A 24,147-nucleotide genomic window follows, 5' to 3' on the forward strand; every position below is an offset into this window, starting at 1 on the left:
CCTAGGCCCACAGAAATAATCAACCATGGTTCTCCCTGAAAGTTCCAGTCACGGCAAAGGAATCTGAAAACACAACCAGGTGAGCCTCCGGGTTCTCAATGACCTTGGAAGAAACACCCGACAGAGGCTGGAGAGTGAAAGATTCTGGTCTTACCTTTTTTTTTTACCTTCTTCCCTAATGGCTGAACCTCAGTGTGGGAAGTTTCCTCCACTGTATCTTTAGTGAGAAGCTTAGGACACTGATTCTCTAGATACAAGGCCAGGGAAGAAAGTAGACTACACAGGGTTTTTGGAATGAAACCCTGACAAATAGGACAGGTCACATGGTCTTGAAAAGCTCCTGAGCTGGCATTTACCCTTCCTGGATGACATTAACCCCCTAACAGCAACAAAAAAGCCAAGAAAAAACAAAACCCCAATGGGGTACTTTTCTGCAGCAGCCCGGCTTTAGCAAACCAGAAGTAGGTGTTCAGCTGGCGGTAACGGATGTAGGCTTTCAAACTGATTATAAAGAGATGCACTCAGACTGGTGGCAAAGAAATTCTGAGAAGGGTACATCCGGACATCACCTTTATGACCTATGCTATGCGAGGAGCATAAGTATACGTTGAGTGTACCCTTAAAGCAACAGTAGGCTTTAGTATAATGGCTGGATGTTAGGCGACCTTTGGCAGGGAATCCCAGATGTAAAGAATACTGCAACAATGAATGTAAGGACATCTAATCTGCCGAGCAATGGAACAGCATTAGCTGACCATCGATTCCTAAAAGCTGCAAAAACAGCACTCCTTAATGGCAGGAAAGCTCTGAAGGGCTTAATGTCAAAACATGGCTATTTAATGGTTAAAGGACATGGAATGTACCCTGAAAGCTTTGAAAGCTGTCCAGCTGTTAATGCCTTGGCAGGATATAACCCATATAAAACCAAAACAACTGGAAAAACAGCCAAAGCAAGAGCAGACAATGTGTTTTTAGCGTAAATTGTCATTTATTATCCGCTTTCGTCTAAAACTTCATCAAAAAATCAGACGCATAGGTATTCACAAACACATACAGTTTAAATACTTCTACAACCAATAAAAAAATCACTTGGCAATTGTGACATCATTAACTAATTAAACATTTAAAATGACACCCTCATTTTTACATGCCAAGTGGATTACTTGTGTAAATACACGCTGCGATTTTTTAAAAAACATTTTATGTTAACTACATCATTTAAACCAGGTTCTTTGTCTGAATTTAACCTGATTTGACACAAAACTTCCCTTTGCTTCAACTCCATTTTAAAATCTCCACATCTCAAGTTGTGAACCTTTTGTTCTAATACTGAAAACAAAAACTTACCGTAATAAGGACATCTTAAAGTGTGCTTATAAAAGGTACTTAACATCTTTCTTTTTTACGTCATAATAATGTTCTCTAATCCTTACGCTAGGTGATCGTGTTGTCATCCCCATGTAGAAAGCAGTACAATGGGAACAGACTCCTACGTAAACTAGCCCCTTGTCCTTACAATTAAAATGACCAAGAACTCTAATGGAACATGGTAAATGTGTCAAAATTAATGAATGGCCCTTCTAAAATGTACCTGCACATGTTACAGCTACCACATTTATACATGTATATGAACATACATGTTCATGTTGTTTAGTCCATCTCTAAATGAATCTTTGTCTTTTTCAAACAGGAATTTTAGATTGTGATGGTTATTGTACACGAATTGTGGACAAATGCCAGCTGTCGTGTAAAGACCTTGATTTCCCTCAGTATTTTCCAATTTTCTTGTATTGTGTGCCGAATGAGTGGACTACCAGTCATATTCAAATTACAATAGACACCTCTGTCTGTTCCAATCATTTTCTGGTGAGTGTTATTGAATGGAACTATAAGTATGGGTGGATAGTGTGTCATTCTTCTTTCTATTACTTTCCCTGCTGTTGTTCTTAACATTTCTTTGTACCCCCTGTCCATGAACAACAGTATGATGAATTCTACTTCTTATGGAAAGTGTGAATCTTCGCTGGTCATACGGCTCACACAAATGAACTGCCCCCTTTTGTAGGTTATCCTTCATAAATTGTGGGTGCAGGCTGGTGTAATGTAAATAACTGTTGGTGAAGGTATTTTTTTTACAGTTGATCCTACTACAAAACTTTTTTCCTTTTATATACCATTCCATACAGACATCCACAAAATTAACCTTCAAACCAACATCCCCCTAAAGTAAACTTTAGGAAATCAGACCCATTGTTCAAACCACAAACAAACTCATTAACTTTGTCTGGATCACCCTCAATGAAAAATAAATCTACAAATCTTTTGAAAAACTTGACATGGTATTTTTTCATAAATTCTTCCAAAAACAAGGTGTTCCCACCACCCCATGACTAAATTTGCAAATGAGAGGGCCTCTGGGGACGCCATGGCTACCCCCTCTGATTTGTTTAAAAATTTTCTTGTTGAACATAAAATAATCGTTTTTCAACAAAACAGCTACTAATTAACAAAAATTACATTGGTCACTGGTAAAACCAGAAAATCTTATCAGAAATTGACAGTCAATTCCAGCGTCATTTGGGATACATATGAACAAGGATACTACATCTACTGAAAACATTATGTACTTTCCAGAATCAAAAACAATATTTTCATTAAAACTCCTAAAGTAATTTAAAAAATCCCATGAGTCTTTCAAATAGGAATGTAGTTTACATACCAAAGGATTTAAAAAAGAATCAACCACTAGAGAAACCCCCTCGGTAATGTAATTGGGGGCAGACACAATGGGTCTGAAAGGTGTGTGTGTGTGGTGCTTTTGTGAACTTTGGGTATTCCAAACAAAACCCTTAATCTAAGGTTTTCACTGTTACAAAAATCATATGTGGTCCTGTCCAGGTTACCATTCATTAAACTTTCAAACAAAAAATAATAAATTCTTCTATAATTACTGTGGACGTCATTCAAATTAACTTGTTCATATTCATATACATTACTTAACATGGTGCACAGCAACAGTTATCCCACTCCACAAAGGGGGAGCCACCACTTACCCTGGGAACCATCACCTTATTAGCCTGACGAGCCTGGACTGCATGACCATGGAACGTATTATCATGGAACTCAAAGATATTGGACCCCACCCAGTTCGGGTTTGTGAAAGGCAGATCATGCCTTCTGAACCTGACAGACTTCTTTGAGGCAGTCACTAAAGCCGTAGATGAGGGTAAGGTGGTTCACACAGCCTATCCTGACCTCGCCAAGGTTTGACACCATCCCCCATTCTGGGATTATAGCTAAACTCACTAAATTAGGTATAAATCCCTACGTCACAAGATGGGTTGCCAGCTGGCTCACTGACAGAATCCACACTGTAGAAGTTGCAGACTCCAAATCTGACTTCAAAATAGTGACAAGTGGAGTACGACAGGGTTCAGTCCTGTGACCTCTCCTGTTTGGTATCTACTTCTCTGAAGTACAGGCCAACACAGAAGGCCTCTCGCTAACAATGTTTGCAGATGACTGCAAACTAGTAGCCACAGTGGAGTCCCCAAATGATGTGGACATCCTACAGAAGGGCCTCATTGAGACAGATGCCTGGTGTCACAGCCATGGCCACAAGCTCAAGTGCATTGTCATCCCCTTTAGTAAAAACTCCGTACCCATAAACTACCACATAAACGGCAGTCTACTTAACACCGAATGTGTGATAAGAGACCTTGGGACCCAGGTGGACAGTAGTCTCTCCTTTGATAATCACCGCCACAGTAGTCAGGGAATCCTTCTATGTGGCACACCTCATCACAAAAGGGTTCACATCCAGGAAAGAAGAGGTCATTGTTCCCCTCTACTCGGCACTCATTAGACCCATTCCAGAGTACAACGCCCCTTCTGGAATGTACCTCACAAGACAACTGCAGCAGCTGGAAAGGTCACAGAAGTACCTCACAAAGAGGATTACTGGCCTCAAACAGATGCCCTATACTAACTGTCAAAAATCCCCAGCTTTACTCTGTAGCATATCGCCTACTCTGAGAAGATCTCTGCCTAACATATAAAGCTATGTTAAACCCAGAGCTGTTGGACATGCTACACCTAAAGAAATCCCAATTCTTCCAAGCTACACGCTCTAGGGACCCTAAACAGTGTCATCACAATAAACGAGACATGCTGGATGGGCAGATTCCTGTCCCAGAGACTTCCTATACTCTGGAACAAGCTACCCGACTATGTCAAGCAAAGTTCCTCATTAGCACTCTTCAAGAAAAATCTTGGTGAGTGGATGGGAAATAGGAAATACACCCTGAGGGATCACTTCTGTGGCTCTGCTCGACAAGGGCACAGAAAATTAACTTTCTTGGGTGGCGTAAGCCAGGGAACCTTGTTGGCTAAGCTTACTTAGGCTCTTGGGCCGATAGCCTAGTACCTACCTATAAACATATGCCCTCAGTACTGCTGACATACCTTCCCTGGTCCATTAAACAAGGGTACCACCCTTGACCCGTTTCATAATATTAAGTTTACTGTTAGTTTTCAATTCATCTAAGGCATGCTTTTCTTTCTTAGTTAAGTTACATTTCCTTTTGTTTTTTAAAAAAACATGATGCAACATTGCCGTAATTTGTCTTTAACATGTATTTTCAAATACCTTCAAAGTGTAAGTTAAAGTTGGATTATAACATTAAGGCTTTATTAAAATACTGGAACTCATTTCAACAACCTTTAAAATCTAATTTAAATTTAAGGACCCAACATATATATTTTTTAATTTAATAGAGTACTGCTTATATCAGCTCTGTTAGCTGGTACAAAGTTTAAACCCAAATTTAAAATTTTTATATGATCAGCATTTAAAACAATTGGATAAATTTACTACATTTTCCACAACTGTATGTAGTGTTAACTGTCCGTCGAGGAATCTGAAGTGGTCCTTTCTTTCTTTCTCACCATTCTGGTTCTGGGAGCCTTTGTTTATTTTTCGGAGCTTAAAAAAAATTTTGGTCTTGCTCCTAGTTTGTTATGGTTACTAGAATGAACAGTATTCCGCTTGTCAGCCGAAGAAGATGCGTCAGATGTATTATTATGCAAAACGTCACCTACTGCACAGAAACAGAAAGAACCAATATGTTCACTTCAAAAGTAAGAATTTTAAATTTAGTCCCTCTCACTTTAAAAAAAGTGGTGAGAGAACAGCTAATGGCCAGTACGTCAGCCAACACCACCAGAAATTACCTCAGTTCTACTTCAGTAGGTGACATCAAATATCAATAAATACATAAATTATCCTCACTAGTATTACTAGCAAAGTTAAAGAACATATTATATCTAAACCAACAAATAACACTTTAGGTGACCTTATGTCCCTAAATACACACCAGTTCAGCTTTAAGCAAAGCATATCACGGCTGCTCAGCTTGGCTGAGGTTATTAATAGCTTTCGTAACTCTTTTGAAAAAAGGGCATACAGCTGACTGTCCACTAGAACTTTGCCAAGGCTGCTGATACTATCCAGCACGCTGGTATTACTAATAAATTCTCACAGCTCAACAATAATCTGGAAGTATTTCGCTGATTAGCTAACTGGTATACACTTTTCTAAACTTAAAGCTAATATAAAGGAACTGTGGCTAACCAAATTTATTGAAGATTGCAATGTGGGAAGGGTATTAAATCCCACATTGAAACTCAAATTCTCCAGCAAGAGATAACGCCAACAGATGTTTTGTGTACTAATCATGGACTTACCCTCATTGCTTAGAAATACAGTATTGTTTTTATTGGAAAAGCCACCATCACCTCCACATGCCATAAAGACAACATTCCACTTGAATCTGACACAGACATCAGAGACTTGGCCACCCATGTAGACAGAAAACTCTCCTTTGACCACAACATTTTGGTCATGGATAGAAAATCCTATTACGTAGCACAACTTACCCTTTGTGGTATCTCTGCAATGTTCAGAGTTGAAGTCCTCCCTTCTTGGTTCCATCACGAGATTATTACTCCTTCAGCATATGCCTCACTAAGTACTTAAACCAGCTCAAAAGACCTTAGTGTTTCCTCATGAAAAAATCTTGTCTTAGTACCTTTAGCTACTCTGATAGATAAAAGCCAGCGCACAAATGCCCTGAACACATGCACTCCCTCCCTCATGCACAGTCAAGCACCTCAGCCATTAATTAAACTCAAGTCACCTGGGCATTAGTTATGACTGCATCCCTCTATGTCACTGGCTCAGGTAACTTACAATAAATTTAAAGGAATTGTACCATAAAGAGGCTGTAGCCTAGATATGTTTCTTCATTCAGAACATTACAGGTAAAGGGGAAGGGTTTAGTAGCCTGGGAAAGTTTATATGTCAAGCTGCCTAACACTTGACAGCATTATTCCTGCATTTAATTAGGATACACCTCCTCATACCATATAACTAGGAGCCTTCTCCACACTCACTTTAGCTCAGCTCGTCTAAAGGTTTTCGTCTAGAAGTTCTCAATTAATGAACTGTAATAGTGAGTTTCTCCGTTACTGATGGGTCTTTTAATGAAACTTGAATTTATTAAAGTTGTTAATTCACATTAAGGTGGTCACAGTTTATGTCGCTATAGTGCACTAGAAAAGGATAAGGATTGAAATGTCTAGAATAGGTATTTACTTCGACAGAAGTGGACCACTTGGAAATGTTAAGTGGCAAATCATTTAAAGGTTTGTTTTCAAATTTGTCTCATTTAGGAGTTGTAATAAGAAAGGTGCTAACTGACTCAGCTTGTCTTCAGGACCACAAGAAGACTACCAATAATTAGGCCACTGCAACTGTTAGTCAAGATTGTACCTGTGACATAAAGCAATCAAAACACAGCAACTGAATGGGACAGACATCCTAGCTTATCAGACAACAGATTTCTCATCCTCATATTAATAAGACAGATTTCATCTGCAGCCAACTAAGTTGCGTGATACTCACTGAGCCTGTATTGCCAGATAAATGCAAAAAATGCTGACTGTGAATAAACTAGCACATCTACTGGGAAAAACATCTTACAAGTGGTTTACGGTAACCATTCCTAACAGTCATGTCTAAATGCACAACCTTAAGACCACAATGTCTTATGACCATAATATACGAAGACTACAATTCCTAGCTGACAGTGTATGAACACATAATGGAATGGAGTGAAACACCTGAGACTGCGGTATCTCTAAGTTCTTCTTTCAGCTTTTCCCGGTTAAGGGTCGCCACAGCAGAACTCAAGTCTGCTTATGATTGGCAGTAGATTTTTATGGTGCCAAGGTGCCAGCTCAACGCCCAACCTTCAACGAAGGCACGTCCATTCCACGCATGTGTTTCAAACGCCACTCTACCGCGGGGAGGACATGCAGAATCCACACTTAAGGCGTTCCAGCCAAGAATCGAACGGGAAAACCTCTTGCTGTGAGGCGACAATGCTACCACTTCACCATCGCGGCTTCACTGTGGTATCTCTAAGCATTCCCCATAATACAAGGCACAGTGATCTTGAGGTTAGAGAGATCTTAAAAACACAGGGACTGTTATTTCAATATTCACAGCTTTGGTCTCAGATTAATTTGGAAATGACTAAGGTGTTCAACTTTCTAACTTTGAAATTATAATTTAAGATGAACTGTGGGTAGAGAAAGTGATGGCAAATCTTTACAAGTGTGGGGGAAAGGGGCTGTTGGCTAGGAAAGAATACACTGACCTTGAGAAGTCTGCAGAAAGGCTAAACAAAATTATCAAAAATATTGCATTACAATATATGAATGTTAACAAACCTCTTCTTCCACTGCATAAAGTTTGACAATATTCTTGTGGTTAAGTTTCTTTAAGACTTCAAACTCTCTCATCTGAACATCGATAGGACGAAGGAAACTGATGTTGTTAAATACTTTGACAGCATATAGATCACCAGTTTTCTGTAAAGGAAACATCATGAAACAGCAAAGATAGCAAGTAACACAGCTTGACAAACAAATCTGCTATTAAGCAAACACAGCATCTTGAAAAACTATGTGCCTCCCTTTTATAACAACTTTAAGTTTTTTATATGGGTGGAAACACACTTCTGCACCTGACTGCATTCAAATGGAAACAGTTTTCACCCCTTAAGAGAAAGGGATTAGATTTGCATTCTGCTTTACAGTACTAATTTCATCGTGACTTGACTCAATAGACAACAGTAATTTTTGAGTTCTGACTGAATTAAAGCATGAGAAAAAGGGTCATGTTAACTGCAAGGCACTGTATAAAAATATTTTTCTTGCATAAGAGCAACTAATTCAGATGCAATACAATTTAATAGCAATATGATATTCCAGGCTTTGCATTACATTAGTCTTACCATCTAGGTCTGTCTCCTGACAAATTACTCACTTACAGTAAGATATAAAATAATGCATTCTCTGTTTCAACCCAATAATGGTCTGTCAGGGTGGAAGCAGTGACAGTCACAGTACTAAGCCTTACTCAAGCTGTTTACTAATACAATTATATAATATAAGCAATGACTTAAAATTACAAGTGTGCAAGTACTTTTCAAATTAGATGATAGTCAAGAAATCCTTCTGCAATGGATTTACAACTGGAAATTCCTTCCCTATTCTCCTGAAAGGCTCTTTAAATTTCTCAACAAAACCTGGACTTGGGAACAGCATCCTCCAGAACCTACATCAGCATCATCTTGTCCGAGTTACAGCCCCTTACATTTTTTGGCTCTTTCAGCAATTCTTCACTGTGATCTAACTACCCAGGTTCTATGCCTAAGAAGCACAAGGCTTCTTTTTTTCATTTATCCCTCTATTGACCAGGTTACTTCTGCTAGGGGAGACCCGAGGTGATATTTAAACTATTCTTATTGCATGCACAAGGTTGGGGGGTTGGTATAATGGCTAAAATGCTTACCTCATACAGACAAGGGAAAGGGTTCGATTCTTACCTTTGTAAGAGAAATTGGCTAGGCTTAAATCGCCCCCAAGGGCAGCTAGCCTAGTACTTATCTATGAACCTAAAGTTGACAGAACACCAACGAGAACTGTCAAGTCTAGGGCAGAAATGCAATAACCTCATGTGTATTGTTACTGTGGATAGAAACAATTATGGCCTTCTTTATCTTGTAGCCCTTGGCCACAGTCAAGTTCATGTTCCTTGTAGCAGAAAATAAAGAATCCTATGAAAGCTGTCAGACATATACACTACAAATTCAAGTTTCATCCTTCACAGGGAATGAAGAAAGTTGGTGGTAGCTTAGGTGAATGTGGAAAAATCCTGCAGTATCCACTGACAAGACACAGGGTGCTGTTTTACTACAGGAAGCAAAAAAATAACAGAAATGCTATTTGACTTCTAATCTGTTTTTATGCTCAACAGAAACTGCTAAAATAACCAAAAACTGTTACATGAGAAAAATGAACATACAGTACACAAAACATAATTTCACAACTTGTTGCCCAAACAACGAACACATGGTTATAAATATTCTGTTTTCATACAAAATTCTTACCTCAAAGAGTTAATCTACATAAAGAGTACTTCTCTCTATATATGATTTACTTGAACCTTTCCTCCACAAATTTTAACTGTAGAATTCTAATCACCATACATATGACATACAACTAATTTACATTTCACTACTTTTGATTTGGTACATACATCTATTCAGCCAGATATTCAACTGAATTAATGCAGATGCTATTCGGCATAACTGTGTAAAGCTCTCCAATTATTTCACTGTTGCAGTCATCACATTTGGGTAGATTCCCAAAGTTAAGGATGGGAGGAGGAATTTAGATAACATTAGGACCAGCTAAAATACCCTGCAAGACTGCAGTGGCAAAGTCAGCTCTGGATTTAGAGAAAATAGGCAAATGGTAATGCTTGGTGAAAGTATGTACAGAACTCCAGGTAGCAGCTTCTAGGATGTCCCAAGTAGGAACACCTCTGAGAAAGGCTGTAGAGGTAGATGCAGCCCTGGTTGAATGGGGTCTGATCCCCTGTGGGATAGGATTTCCATGGTGCTTAAAGAAAGCAGAAATTAATGCAATGGCCTATCCATTTAGAAATGGTTTGCTATGAAATAGCCTTCCCCTCTGCCCCTGCAGCAAATGTCACCAGCAGTTCAGATTTCCTTTGCGGTTTAGTCCTGTCCAAGTAAAATCTAAGTTGTCTATGCACATCTAAGGAGTGCAGTATCTGCTCCACTTTGTTCTGTGGATTAGGAAAGAAGGCTGGCAAATGAATGGACTGATTAAGAGCCACACTGGATACCACACTGGGCATGAAGGAGGGATTGGTTCTGAGGAACACCCTGTCCGCATGAAAGATGATAAAGGCTCCACTGCCATAAGGGCCTGTAATTCAGATACCCTTCTTGCTGAAATGATTGCTAAAAGGAAGGTGCTTGCCAAGAAAGGAATTTTAAATCTGCACTAGCAGCTGGCTCGAAAGGAGGAAGAGTTAGCTTCTCCAAAACAAAGTTAAGGTCCCAGGCTGGAGATGGGGCTCTCCTGTGTGGTCTTAAATTTTTGGACCCTCTGAGGAACTGCTTGAGCAGTGGATTAGAGAAGAGGGGAGGTTCTGTGTTATAATGAGCTGAAATGGCTGAGGTGTGAATTTTGATGGAGGAAAAAGAAAGGCCCTTGTAAAGAAACTCAGTTAAGTATTGCAAAATCTGAAGTAAGTTGGGCGCTGCTGTGCTCAATCCCTGAGACTGGTTCCAGGCACAGAATCTTTTCCATTTTATAGCATAAGATTTTCTAGTACTAGGCCTCCTTGCCTCTAAAATGATATCCATCACTAGTTTACTGAGGGAATTGTAAAGGAGAGATTAGGTAATTAGCCAGGCTGCTAGGTTCAGGGTTTGAAGCTGAGGGTGCAGAATCTGGTTCTCCTGCTGAGACAACAGGGTAGGAGTCTGAGGCAGGTGCCATGGGGCCAGCAGTGACACACTGCGCAAGAGGGGGTACCAATGTTGGCATGGCCAGTCAGGTGCAATCAATATCGTCCTTGGTTTGTCCTGTTTGATCTTTAGTAGTACTTTGGAGAGGAGAGGCAGAGGAGGAAAGGCATAAACTGATAGGTTTTTCCAGCTGAAGGACAGAGCATCCACTTTCCATGCTTGTTTGTGGGGAGTCCTTGTGCAAAATTTGTCCAATTGGTAGTTCTGGGGGGAAGCAAACAGGTCTATATCTGGGCTCCCCCATTTGTATGTCAACATGTTGAAAATCTTTGGTTCCAGTTTCCACTCATGTGGGTCCATGAGATTTCTGCTTAGTCCGTCTGCCAGCGGATTTAGCTTTCCTGACAGGAATTGAGCTTGTAGATGTACTTGGTAGCTCAAGGCAGTGTTCCACAATGTCATGGCTAGTCTGCAGAGGGGGTAAGAATGGGTACCCCCCTGTTTATGTACCACATAACAGTGGCGTTGTCTGTCTTTACCATCAATTGTCCTGGAAGAATGTGGTCCTTGAAGGCTGTCAGAGCATTATGAACAGCTAACATTTCTTATTAATTGATATGCAGGTGCATTTGACTTGGGTTCCATTTGCCCTGAATGCACTTCCCTGCCAGGTGAGCCCCCCATGCATAGTCTGATGCATCTGTGGTTAGGGTTTGAGCGTCAGGGGGTAGAGTGAATGCTAGTCTCTTGTTTTTGTGGCAAGCCTCTGCCCACCAAAGAAACTCTAGGCGTAGGCAGGGCATGATAGGAATCATTGTTTCTAGATCCTGAGAATGTTGACACCATAGGCTCTTTAGATACCACTGTAGTTTCCACATACAGTCTTGAATATGGAATTAGAAGAATGCAGGAGGCCATGAACACCAAGGTTTGCAGTGTTTGTCTTGCAGATAGCATGGTTTTCGTGGCCACTAGTTTAAAGTAGGTTGTCAAATGAATTTGTTTCTATGGAATGAGGAAAGCCATCTGGGAAGTTGTAGTTAAGCTTGCTCCCAGAAATATAATTTGTTGACAGGGTACCAGGTGTGATTTCTTTTTTTTATGGTGTACCCCAGACAAGTTAGCACTCTTTGTACAAAGGCCAGATGATTCAAAAGTATGTCCTGGCTTTCTGCCTGAATTAGACAATCGTCCAGGTATGGGTATATGTGAATAGTTCTTTGCCTGCAAAATGCACTGACTGGAGATAGGCACTTTGTGAATACCATGGGAGCAGTAGATAAGCCAAAGTGTAGTGCAGAGAACTGATAGTGCGTGTAGCCTGCTATGAAGCATAGACATCTTCTGCAAGATTCCCTGATTGGGATGTGCAGGTATGTTTCCTTTAAATCGAGTGTTGCCTACCAGGCATCTTTGCATAGGAAGCAACTGGTGAAGAGGCAGAATCTTGAATTTTGGAATCACCAAAAAGGTGTTAAGCGTAGACAGGTCCAGGATAGGACGCCACGAATTGTCTTTTCTGGGTACCAGGAAAGGTCTTGAGTAGAAACCTTGTCCCTTTTCCTCTTCTGGTACAATCTGAATAGCCTTAAAAGAGAGAGTACTTGCTTTTGAGCCTCTGCCCACTGATTTGGGGGTAGATTTGGCCAACCGTTTGGGGTTGGTAACATGTGGAAGTGAAGTCTGTATCCTTGGGACACTATATTTAAAACCCATTTGTCCTGAGCAATGAGCTCCCAGTTTTTTGCATGTAGGGCAATCTTTTCCCCCAAAAGGGGCAGTCAGTTGAGAAGTTTTAAAATGAAGTCATGGAGACAGTTTACCATGGGGGGGGGGGGGAGTTTTACTACTCCCAGATTTGGAAGAGGGGGCCCCCCACTGCTTAGTCCTGTGTGTACCCTGGGACTGAAGCCTGGGTGTTCTGCTGGATCTGGGTCTGGGCTGAGAAGGCCTGGAAGAGGCAGGAAAGGACCAATTTTTGGAAGGCCAATGCCTACTAAATCTTGGAGGTTGAACTTGTAAGAAATCTTTAACAGTTTGCATAGATTTAGCTTTTCCTCCATCTTTTTAAGAACTTCTTCTGCCTTATTGCCAAACAAGTGGTCTTGATTTAAGGGAGCATCCAGTCATTTAGCTTTAACATGATCTGGCAAGGATTGCTCCATAAGCCAAGCATGCCTTCCAAGTACAGACCCAGTGACAGCAGCCCTGCGAGATGCCTCTAATGAATCAAAATCACACTGCAAATTATGGTTTCCAACTTGTTCAGCAGAATGCATTAAATCCTGTAAATCCTTATTTTCAGCACAATCAGGAATCAACTTCATTTTCTGTTTAAGCAATCCAATAATATGCTGCTGATACTTTAACATATGAAACTGGCAGTTTAAGGCCTTAATGGCCAAAGTTGCAGAAGTGTATACCTTCTTACCCCATTTATTCAGCACCCTGAAGTCTCTATCAGAGGGGGTAGGACTTTTAGCAGTCGTAGCTTTAATGCCCTTGGGACCTTGTGAAATGGTCTCAGGATCCGCAGTAGGATTTATGAAAAGGAAGTTGTGAGAGTCAGGAAACCCTGTAATATCTATCAGGTTTTCTGGGAGCAAGAGGTAAAGAGTCAGAGGCCAAGCTAGATTCCGAAAAGACATCATCAACAACATCTAGTACATGAGGGATAGCTAAAGGCCTGTGCTGGGGCAGGAGTAAGAAATCCCTAAGCCTATTTTTAGAATCAGAGAAATCCTGACTTTCCCACAGAAAATGCTCCCTAAGAGTATGCAAGGTTTCACCAAAAGAGAGATCCTCCGGGGGGGGGGGAAGCAGAGGGAACAGAGTCCTCAGCATCAGAATCCTCATAGGTAGATAAGGGTAAATCCTGGTCGTCAGAGAAAACAGAAATTTCAGAATCCTGGTCAGAAGCATCATAAGCAAACTCAGTCCTAGGTCTCTTAGAGGGGGAAGGTTAGCTTCTCCTGATTAAAGTAATAAGGTCTTCAGCCATTCTTATCATTTGTTTTTTAGGCACAGAGGCCCGAACATGCAGTCTGGGCGTCAGTTTTTTAGGCATGGTTCGAGTTTTAGGCCTTGAAGAAGAAGATGATGGCATTGGTTTAATATGCAAGTCAGTAGGCCTGAATACACCCTCAGAAGCCGGTGCCTGCATAGTGGCTCCGAACCCATCCAAGGCAGAGACATCAGCAGGTTCCCCAACTGAAGCATCTAGTGGCATACCGGACCCTGAATGGGTCTCAGTAGAGGCCTGCGAATCTGAAGTAGCGGGTATCAGGGGCTGCGAAAGTGCCTCACTGAGCACCGGCAAACTGGCAATTGGCTTAGGAGAAGCATAGTCAGCAGCTTTGGACCTAAGCGGCCTGTCCCTGTCTTTATCTTTGCATTTTTTCAGAATGTCGGTAGTCGGATGGCTTACCGAAGACATATCTGGATAACTGAACCGAGCACCGAAATATTTAGAAGCAAAAACATACCGACGACGGATAGTTCGTGGTTTGAATAAGGCACAAAACAGACAGTGAGGCATGTCGTGGTCAGGGCCTAAGCAAGGAATACAGTACAAATGAAAATCTTTGAGGTATTTGCTTTCCAGAAGAAATGCAATTATTTACTTTTACTGACATCGGTTTAGAGGAAGAAAAATGTTTCCCCAACGGGGAACTTAGCTTTTAGTTGAAGACTTCGGTTCAGAAACTCAAAAATGAAAATTTCAGGAGTAGGCCGACCAGCACTTGCGAAGTGCTTCTGCTTCGGGCACCGCATGGCAAGAAAGACTGATGTAATGGCATCGCCTGCATGTTTTACACCCCTGGCGACCTGACATCATGGAAGAAGAGACAGCAACTGATGCAGGACCCAAGACTTTGTTAATCAGGCCGACTGAGGGCTACTGCAAGCAGATAACCCCAAATGTGATGACTGCAACAGTGAAACACTTAGAACATGGGGGCATAGCTGGAGAACCTGTGCCAGCCTTCCCCAGGAGTGTCTGTGTGTTTATATATAACTCATATTTCAAAGTGTGTGTGTGTGTGTGTGTGTGTGTGTGTGTGTGTGTGTGTGTGTGTGTGTGTGTGTGTGTGTGTGTCAGCTACTTGGGCAGGGACACAAAGCACTGATTGGACATAGAGAGTGCTGGAGGTTCATAGGTAGGTACTAGGCTATGGGCCCTGGGGCCTATACAAGCCCAGCCAAAAAGGTACCCTGGCTTTTGCCACCCAAGAAAATTATTTTCCTGTGCCACTGTTGAGCAGAGCCACAAAAGTGATCCCCGGGGTGAATTGCCTATTTCCCATTCAATAATCAAGATTTTTCTTGACAAGTGCTAATGAGGAGCTTTGTTTGATACATATAGGTAGTTTATTCCAGAGTATGGGAAATCTCTGGGACAGGAATCTATCCCTCCGGCATGTTCTGTTTATTGTGGTGACAAGGTTTAGGTCCCTAGAACGTGTAGCTCGGATGAATTGGGATTTCTTTAAGTGGAGCATGCTCAACAGCTCTGGGTTTGACATAGCTTTGTATGTTAGGCAGAGATCACCTCTGAGTAGGCGATATGCAACGGAGTAAAGCTGGAGTTTGAGACAGTCTGTGTAGGGAATCTGTCTGAGGCCAGTAATCCGCTTTATGAGGTATTTCTGCGGCCTTTACAGTTGTTGTAGATGTCTTGTGAGGTACATACCAAAAGGGACATTGTACTCTATAATGGGTCTAATGAGTGATGAGTAAAACAATCCATCGTCCTGGACTCTTGGTCTGGAAGGTGGACCATAGAGCTCTCCTGAGTGAGCATCATCTTACTGGCTGCTGCGAGCACCATGGCATTAACCAGGGATCTTTTGTGCCAATAGGTCCTATCCAAAGGGGGGCTCAAAACTTTGTCAGGGTGTTTGGGAATGGGCTCCACCTTGACCGGTTCCTTCCACGCCCGAGATGTAATCAGGTCCACCAAGGGATTCGCAGGAGGGGACAACCAGGAAGCTGAGGGTCCTGTGCCAAAACCCTCCATTAATACCAATTTGTCCGAGTTAAGTTTTTGGACAGACCACCCCCCTATGCTAACGTAGGATTTCTATGATGTCTCCAAAGTAGACATCCTTGAGGGGTGATCAGAGGGACCCTTCTTTCTCCAAATCAGTTTCTACTCCGGTGGGGAGTCCAAGTGCCTCCTTTTGCACGTGTGTTTGCGAGGAGCCTCCTCAGTGAGAGATTCTGGGGAGGACTCACCAACAGCTTGCTGCTGCCAAGAGGGGGCACACTGGGGCACAGAGGCAGCAGGCTCTCCCTGAGAGGACAGAATGGTTGGACCTGCAACAGAAACAGAGGGAGCCATGACAAACCCCGAAGATGAGATAGTTAAGGGTCTTGATGGGACTGAGAGGACCCTCTCCAACATGTTGAAAGCCAAAGGGGAACAGACCTCCTGAGAAGGGCAATAGTCTGAGACGTGTCCCAGTGAACCAACGGAGGAGTCAGAGCAGAGCCTATGGGGGCCAAGATACCTAGGGGAAGGCTCTCTGATCCGAAAGGCTCTGAGCTGAACACCATCTCCTCAGATCTGGTACTAAGGCTCCAGCTCCGAGAGCTGGACAGATCCGACCTGCTCAAGGCCATGGCCGGCATGAAGGTACAAGGTACCATTGGAGCAGACCCCTCAATGCCAAGTGTCCTCAGATCCAAGGGCTCCAAAACTGTGGGCTGGATCGGAGAAGGAGAAATAGGGATGAACAAAGATTGCAGGCCTACCGCTCTGGAGGGAGAGGGGGCAGGCAAGACACCCAACTGGATCTGGGTGCGGATAAACTTCCTGCATCATCATGTCCATCCCCCTTTGGTAAGACTGCAGGTTGAATGAGATGAGGAGGCCACCAACACTGGCCTGGAGTGGCAGTGAGGAGAAGCCTGCGCTGGTGACGGGGTCCAAAGCTCCCCCGGTTCCAGGGAGAACAGAGGTGAACGGAGCCGGGGGGGGGCTCCGACCTTAGGGCCATCCTAACAGTGGGAGGTGTACCAGCTAGACCCGAGAAATCCAGGGATCACTTCTATCCTTATGTTTAGTAGACATTTCTCTGTCCCCAGGCCTCTTGGTGGGAGTTTGAGTCCCAGAGGCTGGGATGGAAACAGCAGAGGAGACAGAGGCAGAAGAGGCATGTGCCTCAGTGGAAGGAGAGGGAAGAAGCCATTTTATAATTAACTCGTTTCTCCTATCCATCAGTGCCTGGGGATTAAACCCATCACAGCTGGAAGAGGAGGTCTCTAAGTGGGCTACTCCCAAGCATACCACGCACAGAGTGTAGGCATCGGCTGGGGAGAGCTTATGGCCACACTTTGGGCACTATCTAAACCCGGCTTTTGGTGTCTCAGTCATAATACAAGGTACTGAGAAGCCCAACAAAAAGCCTACAAACACACACACACACTAACAGAAAAGGAAACAAAAGACTTTTTTTTTGAACCGACAAATGAGCGGTAAGGGAGGGTAGAAAAATAGAGAAGTTAGACTTTAGGAGAAAAAATTAAGCAAAAAGGGATTAAAGCAACACTTACCCAAAAACAGAGCTCAAAATATGGATTGCGATGCAAGCTGAAGCACAGCAAACAAGATCCGAATGAGGAAGGAGACAGGGGCGTTATGGGTAGGGGAGGAGTTTGGAGCTCGGATCAAGATGCTGAGTATGTGGCCGTCAGATCCATGCCACATCTAGGAACCCACAGGTTGAAGACCAAATGAAGACAGCAACTTCGGATAAACATGTAGTCACAAAAAGAAAAAAAAAATTGGGCCAGATATTCCAAAAGACTTGCTCTCAGACAGGGGCGGCTCGTGGCATCGGGCTGCCGGACTGCAGCCCCCTCAAACTAAAAATTAAAAAAGAAAACAAAAAAAAAAATTATTTTTTTTAAATTTCATGACTTCGCATGCAGTAGTCCCGACTACCGGTCTATGCATGCTCAAGGCAGTCCGGCAGGACCCATAGAGGGACACAAGGAGACGTCTGTGCACTTTTAAAGTGCACAGACACGCTGGGAGGATATATCGCATCCGGACTGCAACAGCAGCAGTCAGAACAGTCTCGGGAGGGAGCTTGGGATCTCGTCGGGAAGGAGCTTTGCTGGGATCTCGCGGGTCTTTGTAAGTATTGCGCAGGCAGGATATGGTATGGAGAACAGACAGGTAAGTGTATGGTGCATTTTACTTTATGTGTTGGTGCTTTTAACTGGATAGAGGTGTGTGCGTGTTAGCTGGTGCTTTTAACTGGATAGAGGGGGGTGTGTGTGTGTGTGTGTGTGTGTGTGTGTGTGTGTGTGTGTGTGTGTGTGTGTGTAAATGCCCCAGGTGCTCATGGTGGTGTGGTAGGGAATACCTCAGGCTTGAACCCTGTACCCTGTATGCAGGTGTTAAAGACTTGAGTTCCCTACCCACCACCATTTGTAAAGAAATTGCAGATTTTTGCCTCATATTTGATCTGATCTGTTCCTCATAATATCTGTGGTTTGTAAATGTTGAAATGCTTGATATTTGATGGTGTAGTAGTAGCATTGTTGCCTCACAGCTGCAGGTTCTCAGGTTTGATTCTTGGCTGGGGTTCCTTCTTTGTGGGGTCCGTATCTTCTCCCTGTGTTTGTGTGGGTTTGCTTTTGTGTCCTCCCATGTTACAAAGACATGTCTGCATTATTTCTTCCTGGGCCTCTGCTGAAAATTGTTTTTGTTCCAAGTCAGACTGTCCTGATTAACAAATGTTAAATAAAATTGACAGGCATTTGAATTTCAGACTTCAGGTTTCTGAATGTTTAATTCCTTGCAGATCTGATGGTGCAGTGGTAGTATTGTTGCCTCACAGCTATAGGTTTTCTGGTTTGATTCTTGGTTGGGGTGGCTTCTGTGTGGAGTCTGCATCTCCTCCCTGTGTTTGTGTGGATTTGCTCTGGTGCCCTGCCATTTTACAAAGACGTGTCTGCAGTATTAATCCCTCGTCTCTGCTGAAAATTGTTTTTGTTCTGTCCGAGTAAAATTGATCGGCATTTGAATTTCAGACTTCAGGTTTCTGAATGTTTAATTCCTTGCAGATTTGATGGTGCAGTGGTAGTATTGTTGCCTCACAGCTATAGGTTTTCTGGTTTGATTCTTGGTTGGGGTGGCTTCTGTGTGGAGTCTGCATCTCCTCCCTGTGTTTGTGTGGATTTGCTCTGGTGCCCTGCCATTTTACAAAGACATGTCTGCAGTATTAATCCCTGCGTCTCTGCTGAAAATTGTTTTTGTTCTGTCCGCAGTAAAATTGACCGGCATTTGAATTTCAAACTTCATGTTCTTCAGAATACGTAGTAGCACAACCTTTTTTCTAGCAATTTTCTAAGTTTATAAGATGAATATTTTAAATTTGTCCCTATTTTTGGGACTGTATTCCCCATTATTGGCTTCGTCCAGGTTTTGTGCTAAGGTTGACAGCTATGGCAAGAACTGAATTCACTGAATATGGACTGTAGAATTGTGCATATTTACTGATAATGGTGGACTGTAGAATTGTGCATATTTACTAATAATGGTGGACTGTGGAATTGTGCATATTTACTAATAATGGTGGACTGTAGAATTGTGTATATTTACTAATAATGGTGGACTGTGGAAGTCTGAGTAGACTTTTTATGATAAATGTTCTCAACTGGGCAGTTTTGCCATTATGGGTGCATATGTTTTGTTTCATTGCTTACTGGAAAAATGTTCAAAACAAATTTAAAACACCCTCTAACAAGTGTACTGTATTGTACAAGGAATATAATTTTAGTACAGTGAGGAAGGTGTATCAAAGAGCACATGTATGTTTCATATGCAAGGGGCCTATGATTCGAAAACAGCCCAAAATTAATCTTTATCTGCCACTGGCAAAATGTATTTTCTTTGAATGTGGGTTTCAATGCTGTTTCAATGAATGTGAGTTTCAAGGGCAGAGAAGTTTTAATGCTAAGTTTTCATTGTGAGACTGCATTGCTTTGTTTAACAGATGACTTAATGTTTGTGCTGTAAAATACAAAATAAAACTTTCAAATGAAGTCCAACTCATCATTGAAGTAAGGCAGTATGCACATTAGTGTTTATGGTAAATGGAGTGAAATAGCCAAGTAATGGTTCATTGGAATGGCTGCAGAGGCTCCATTCAACCATTATTTTGTCGGGGGGGGGCAGCAAACTCAGACAGGCCCAGCTGAACTATACCTCCCAACTGTCCAGATTTTCAAAGAATGAATAGATTTTTGCTTCTTATTTTTGGTTTGTTGTTCATAAAATTTGTAGTTTTAATTCCTAAATGATTTGCCAAAAGTCACTAAAGAAGTTTCAGACTTCATAACCTTCATAAAAATGCATGTTAAAGTAAGAGCCGTTCTATCAACTGTCTCAATTTATACAAGAGCAATTTTTAGTACTGTTTATATGTGCCCCCAATATATTTGGCCTTGTTCAGATTTACTGCATTAACAGGTTGAGAGGTACATGCAAATAAATTGCTTTATAGAATTAGGCATAGCCAACCTCTCAACTGTCCCCAATTTTTGGCTCAAAATGTTGCTCTTCCCCTAATAATCCCTCCGCAAAATAGCAATTTTGGAAGAAAACATGGAGGGTTTACAATTAAGAAATAACTGTAATAATCAAAGTTACAGATTACTTGAAATGCATGCAGATTCTTTTATTTTGTCAGCTGCTCAAGGTAGCAGTACTAATATTAAAGTGTCCCTTCTTTGACAGGTAGCAGCTGTATTTTGTGTCTATTTTATATTTTTGCATCACATTTTTGGTCCATTTTTCATAAAATTGTGTTTTTTGGCAAATTAGTGACAAATCACTAAAGACTGAAGTTAGAAAATGACAGACATTTGAGTTTCAGATTTTATACCCTTCAGAAAATTCATACTAATGCAAGACCTATTCTATTATCTTTCTAAGTTTATTAGAGCAATATTTAAAAATTGTCCTTACTGTTGTGCCTTTGTCCCACTTCTGTGTATGGCTTTGTCCAGATTTCTTGCTCTTGAGGTTGAGAGGTATGACAAATGTGTCAGGGCCATCACAGTCAGCCAGAGAGATTTCAAATTGTGACATGCTTGTTGCACCCCACTCCCCCATGTAGTGACTCTGGATGTGTCCAAGCAAGGCAAGGAGTAGTTGTATCTACCTTGGATGGGGAGGACACACTGCACAAGTACTACAGTGGCTTTTCATCTGTCCTTGATTTTGCAGAATGGTCTGGTTTCTGTCATATTTTTGTTCTGTTGATTTATGCTTATTACTCAGATTTATGCTTATTACTCAAAGTGCCTGTTGCTCTGTGTTTAAGTAGCAATGCTTTAGTGACCATAAGGTAAGCTTGTCTGACATTGTAAGATGCAAGTAAGCTTTAATAAGCATACTGTTAAAGAATTGCCAACATTGAAAGCCTTTCTGTTGTTGCCATGCAGAGAATACTTGACTAGATAATGTATAAGCCTTGGGTATTAAAGGACAGGATTCCATTATTTTAAAAAGCTCATTACACTTGTTGGAGACTTCCAGTCATCTCTACAGACTTTACCCGTAAACTAAACGGAATGCCAATCATGTGTGGTCCATAACCTGTACAGTAATCTTTTAAGCAATGTATCTTGAGCTTGTTTCTTGTTTGCTTTTCATTTTTTACTTTTATCATGTTTTCCCCATGAAACAAGTTGTCAGGCAGCAGGTCTTTTTTGGATAAGAAACATTTTTACAAGTGGGGGCATCACAGAGATTTCTACTTTCAGCATGTTGCTTGGTACTTTAATAAAGCTGAATATATTATAATTAGAACTGCAGTGCAAGGAGAAGTGGTTTGAGTTGAGTGCTTCTGGTTTTTCTTATACTTGATTTTGACTGGCATTCCAGTAATGTATTTAAAAAGTAATTTATTTTTTCATGCCTCACAACCTTTTGTTTCCATCTAGATATTAAGTAAGCTGTCATGCAGCCAATGCATTGAAATATTTTTATTCTTCTACACTTATTTTTGTCTTGATTGGACTTTCATAATGATGGTTTGCCACCCAGGGCAGCGTACTTAAAGTTATTTTTTTGTGGTTTTGTGCATAGCTCCTCCCCTTTATGGTTGACCACACCCCTTCCATTTGACCCCACCCATTCAGCGTCTCCTGCAGCCCCCCTGTGATTTGAAGTCACCAGCCGCCACTGCTCTCAGATAAGTCTTTTGGAATCTAGCTCTCTGATGTAAGCCTGTTTATAGACAGTGTAAGTGACTTACTTCAGTATAAGGTCTGAGAAAAAGTGATTCAAAATAAAGGCAGACAAACCAACAGCAAATCTATTGGAATCAAGCCACTTGTGCTGGTCTGGGAAAACATGGTCATGACTGTTGCTTTGATGTAATAAGTCCTGGGTTTAAATAATATTTTAAAGAAAAAATGTAACTAGTGTTGTACTACAGGGAAAAGTGCTTAGTCTTTCCTGTTTGGCATTTATTTTACAGACATCTAAGCTAATATCCCAGAAATGTGGTTGACCAAGTTTGCTGATGACTACAAACTGGGCACTGTTGTCCAGTCCTCCACGGATCCTAAACTGCTCTAACAAAGTAAAAAAATGCAGCATATTAACTTTTGGCAAAAAAGGCTGCTCGTGCTTCATATGTTGTAAGTGGTGCTCCTCTTCATACAGATCTGGTCATAAGAGACCGGGGTACATACTTGGACTGCTGTCATTCAATCACGATTCCACCATAGTCAGGATAGTCAAGTAATCCTTCTATCTGGTCAGTTATATTTCCAAAGGAATATCTTCAATGCCTTTGACACTATTCCACCATAGATATTTCTGACAGACTTATAAATCTGAATATAAGTTGTTACATTGCATAGTGAATAGCTAACTTGTTGTCTGACAGAATCCATGAGGTTAGAGTTTCATGTGCCACTTTTGAAAGCAAAACCCTTACACAAGTGGTGCACTACATGGCTCAGTGTTGGGCCTGCCCCTATTTGTCATCTATTTCTCAAACCTACAGACCAACACTCATGGCCTATGGTCATCCGAGTTTGCAGAAGACTACAAAATTGGGTGTTGTTATTCAATATTTCAGCCAGATCAGTTACAGTAAAATTCAGCAAAGATAGGTTCTAACAACAGATCAGAAGAGCAGGACTACCCTTAGGGAAGGCTCTAAAAATTATAGTTACGTACTGAATCTTGATTATCCATATCCGTCCATTTCAACTTGTAAGACTAGCCACCATCATGTAGCCCCAATTAGCAATCAGACTTCTCCCTCACAGCTCAAGCTACTCCCCTTCTTCCCACAATGAACAAATTCAACCTCAGCACTCCACAAGTTTTCCCTAAATTTACATGTTCAAAATCACTAATGGTCAGGGCCGAAGATAATGTCTAGTAGAAAGGTTAGGAATGGACTGGCCTCAGTTCTGTAGAGAATGACAACTTTTTTGCAGGGGAAGAAGAGTGTGTATGCCAAAGTGGACAGATATGAGCAATCAAGATTCAGTGTTAAGTACATAACTATCATATCTTGGATTACCCAGTTCATGCACTTTAATATGTGGGACACAATTCCCAGATAAACATCTTACATGGCATCATGACAAAATATCTCAGAGCATAGCGACCCTAAAGGAAGGTCAAGAGACCACATCCAGCTTACAGAACCTTGCAAAAATATGCAGTAAAACCCATGTTGCTGAAAACAGAGACATCTACAGAGACGTTTTCTGAAGAAAGTAGATGAAGCAGGTATGGATCTGGTAGAATGTGCCCTTGCTCTGAAAGGAATTCTACTGGGAGAAACGGACAAGATTACTTTAGACACCTTTCGTCTTACCTCTGAAAGTGTAAAAGATATGAACAGCTGTTTTTCTGTGTTGCTTCATTAACTACAAATAAAATCTTATCTGTCTACATACATGAAGGGTGTACTTCCCTACACTGCATTATTGAGGAAAATAATTGGGAAGGGGGACAACCCTTCCGATGGTGGATTCTGAAACTACCTTAGGCATAAAAAAAGGCTGTACTCAGAGACCATCTTAATGGAACAAATGTGGAGGGGGGCAGGAAAGAGCTTGCAACTCAAAACCTTTTTAACTTAAGCAATACCTTCTAGAAAGAGGGGTTTTCTAAGAGTGATTCATCAGGTCACCTGAACTGGCTGGTTCAAATGGGGGAGAAGCTTCTCTAAAACTAAGAAAA

The 24,147-nt window shown here is 41.6% G+C and overlaps 1 protein-coding gene across 3 annotated transcripts in view; it reads right to left on the reverse strand.

The window, feature by feature from the left end:
* TBK1 (TANK binding kinase 1) overlaps positions 1-24,147 on the reverse strand; it is a 3,544,425-nt gene that overhangs the window by 3,214,111 nt on the left and 306,167 nt on the right. For all 3 annotated transcript variants that reach the window (XM_044088041.1, XM_044088040.1, XM_044088042.1), the window contains exon 3: positions 7,795-7,935. In XM_044088041.1, coding sequence (XP_043943976.1) covers positions 7,795-7,935 — 141 coding nt within the window. The remainder of the gene's footprint in view (positions 1-7,794; positions 7,936-24,147) is intronic.

This window comes from Protopterus annectens, chromosome 11.part0, assembly GCF_019279795.1.
Source record: "Protopterus annectens isolate FY-2018-M chromosome 11.part0, PAN1.0, whole genome shotgun sequence".
Lineage (NCBI taxonomy): Eukaryota > Metazoa > Chordata > Ceratodontiformes > Protopteridae > Protopterus > Protopterus annectens.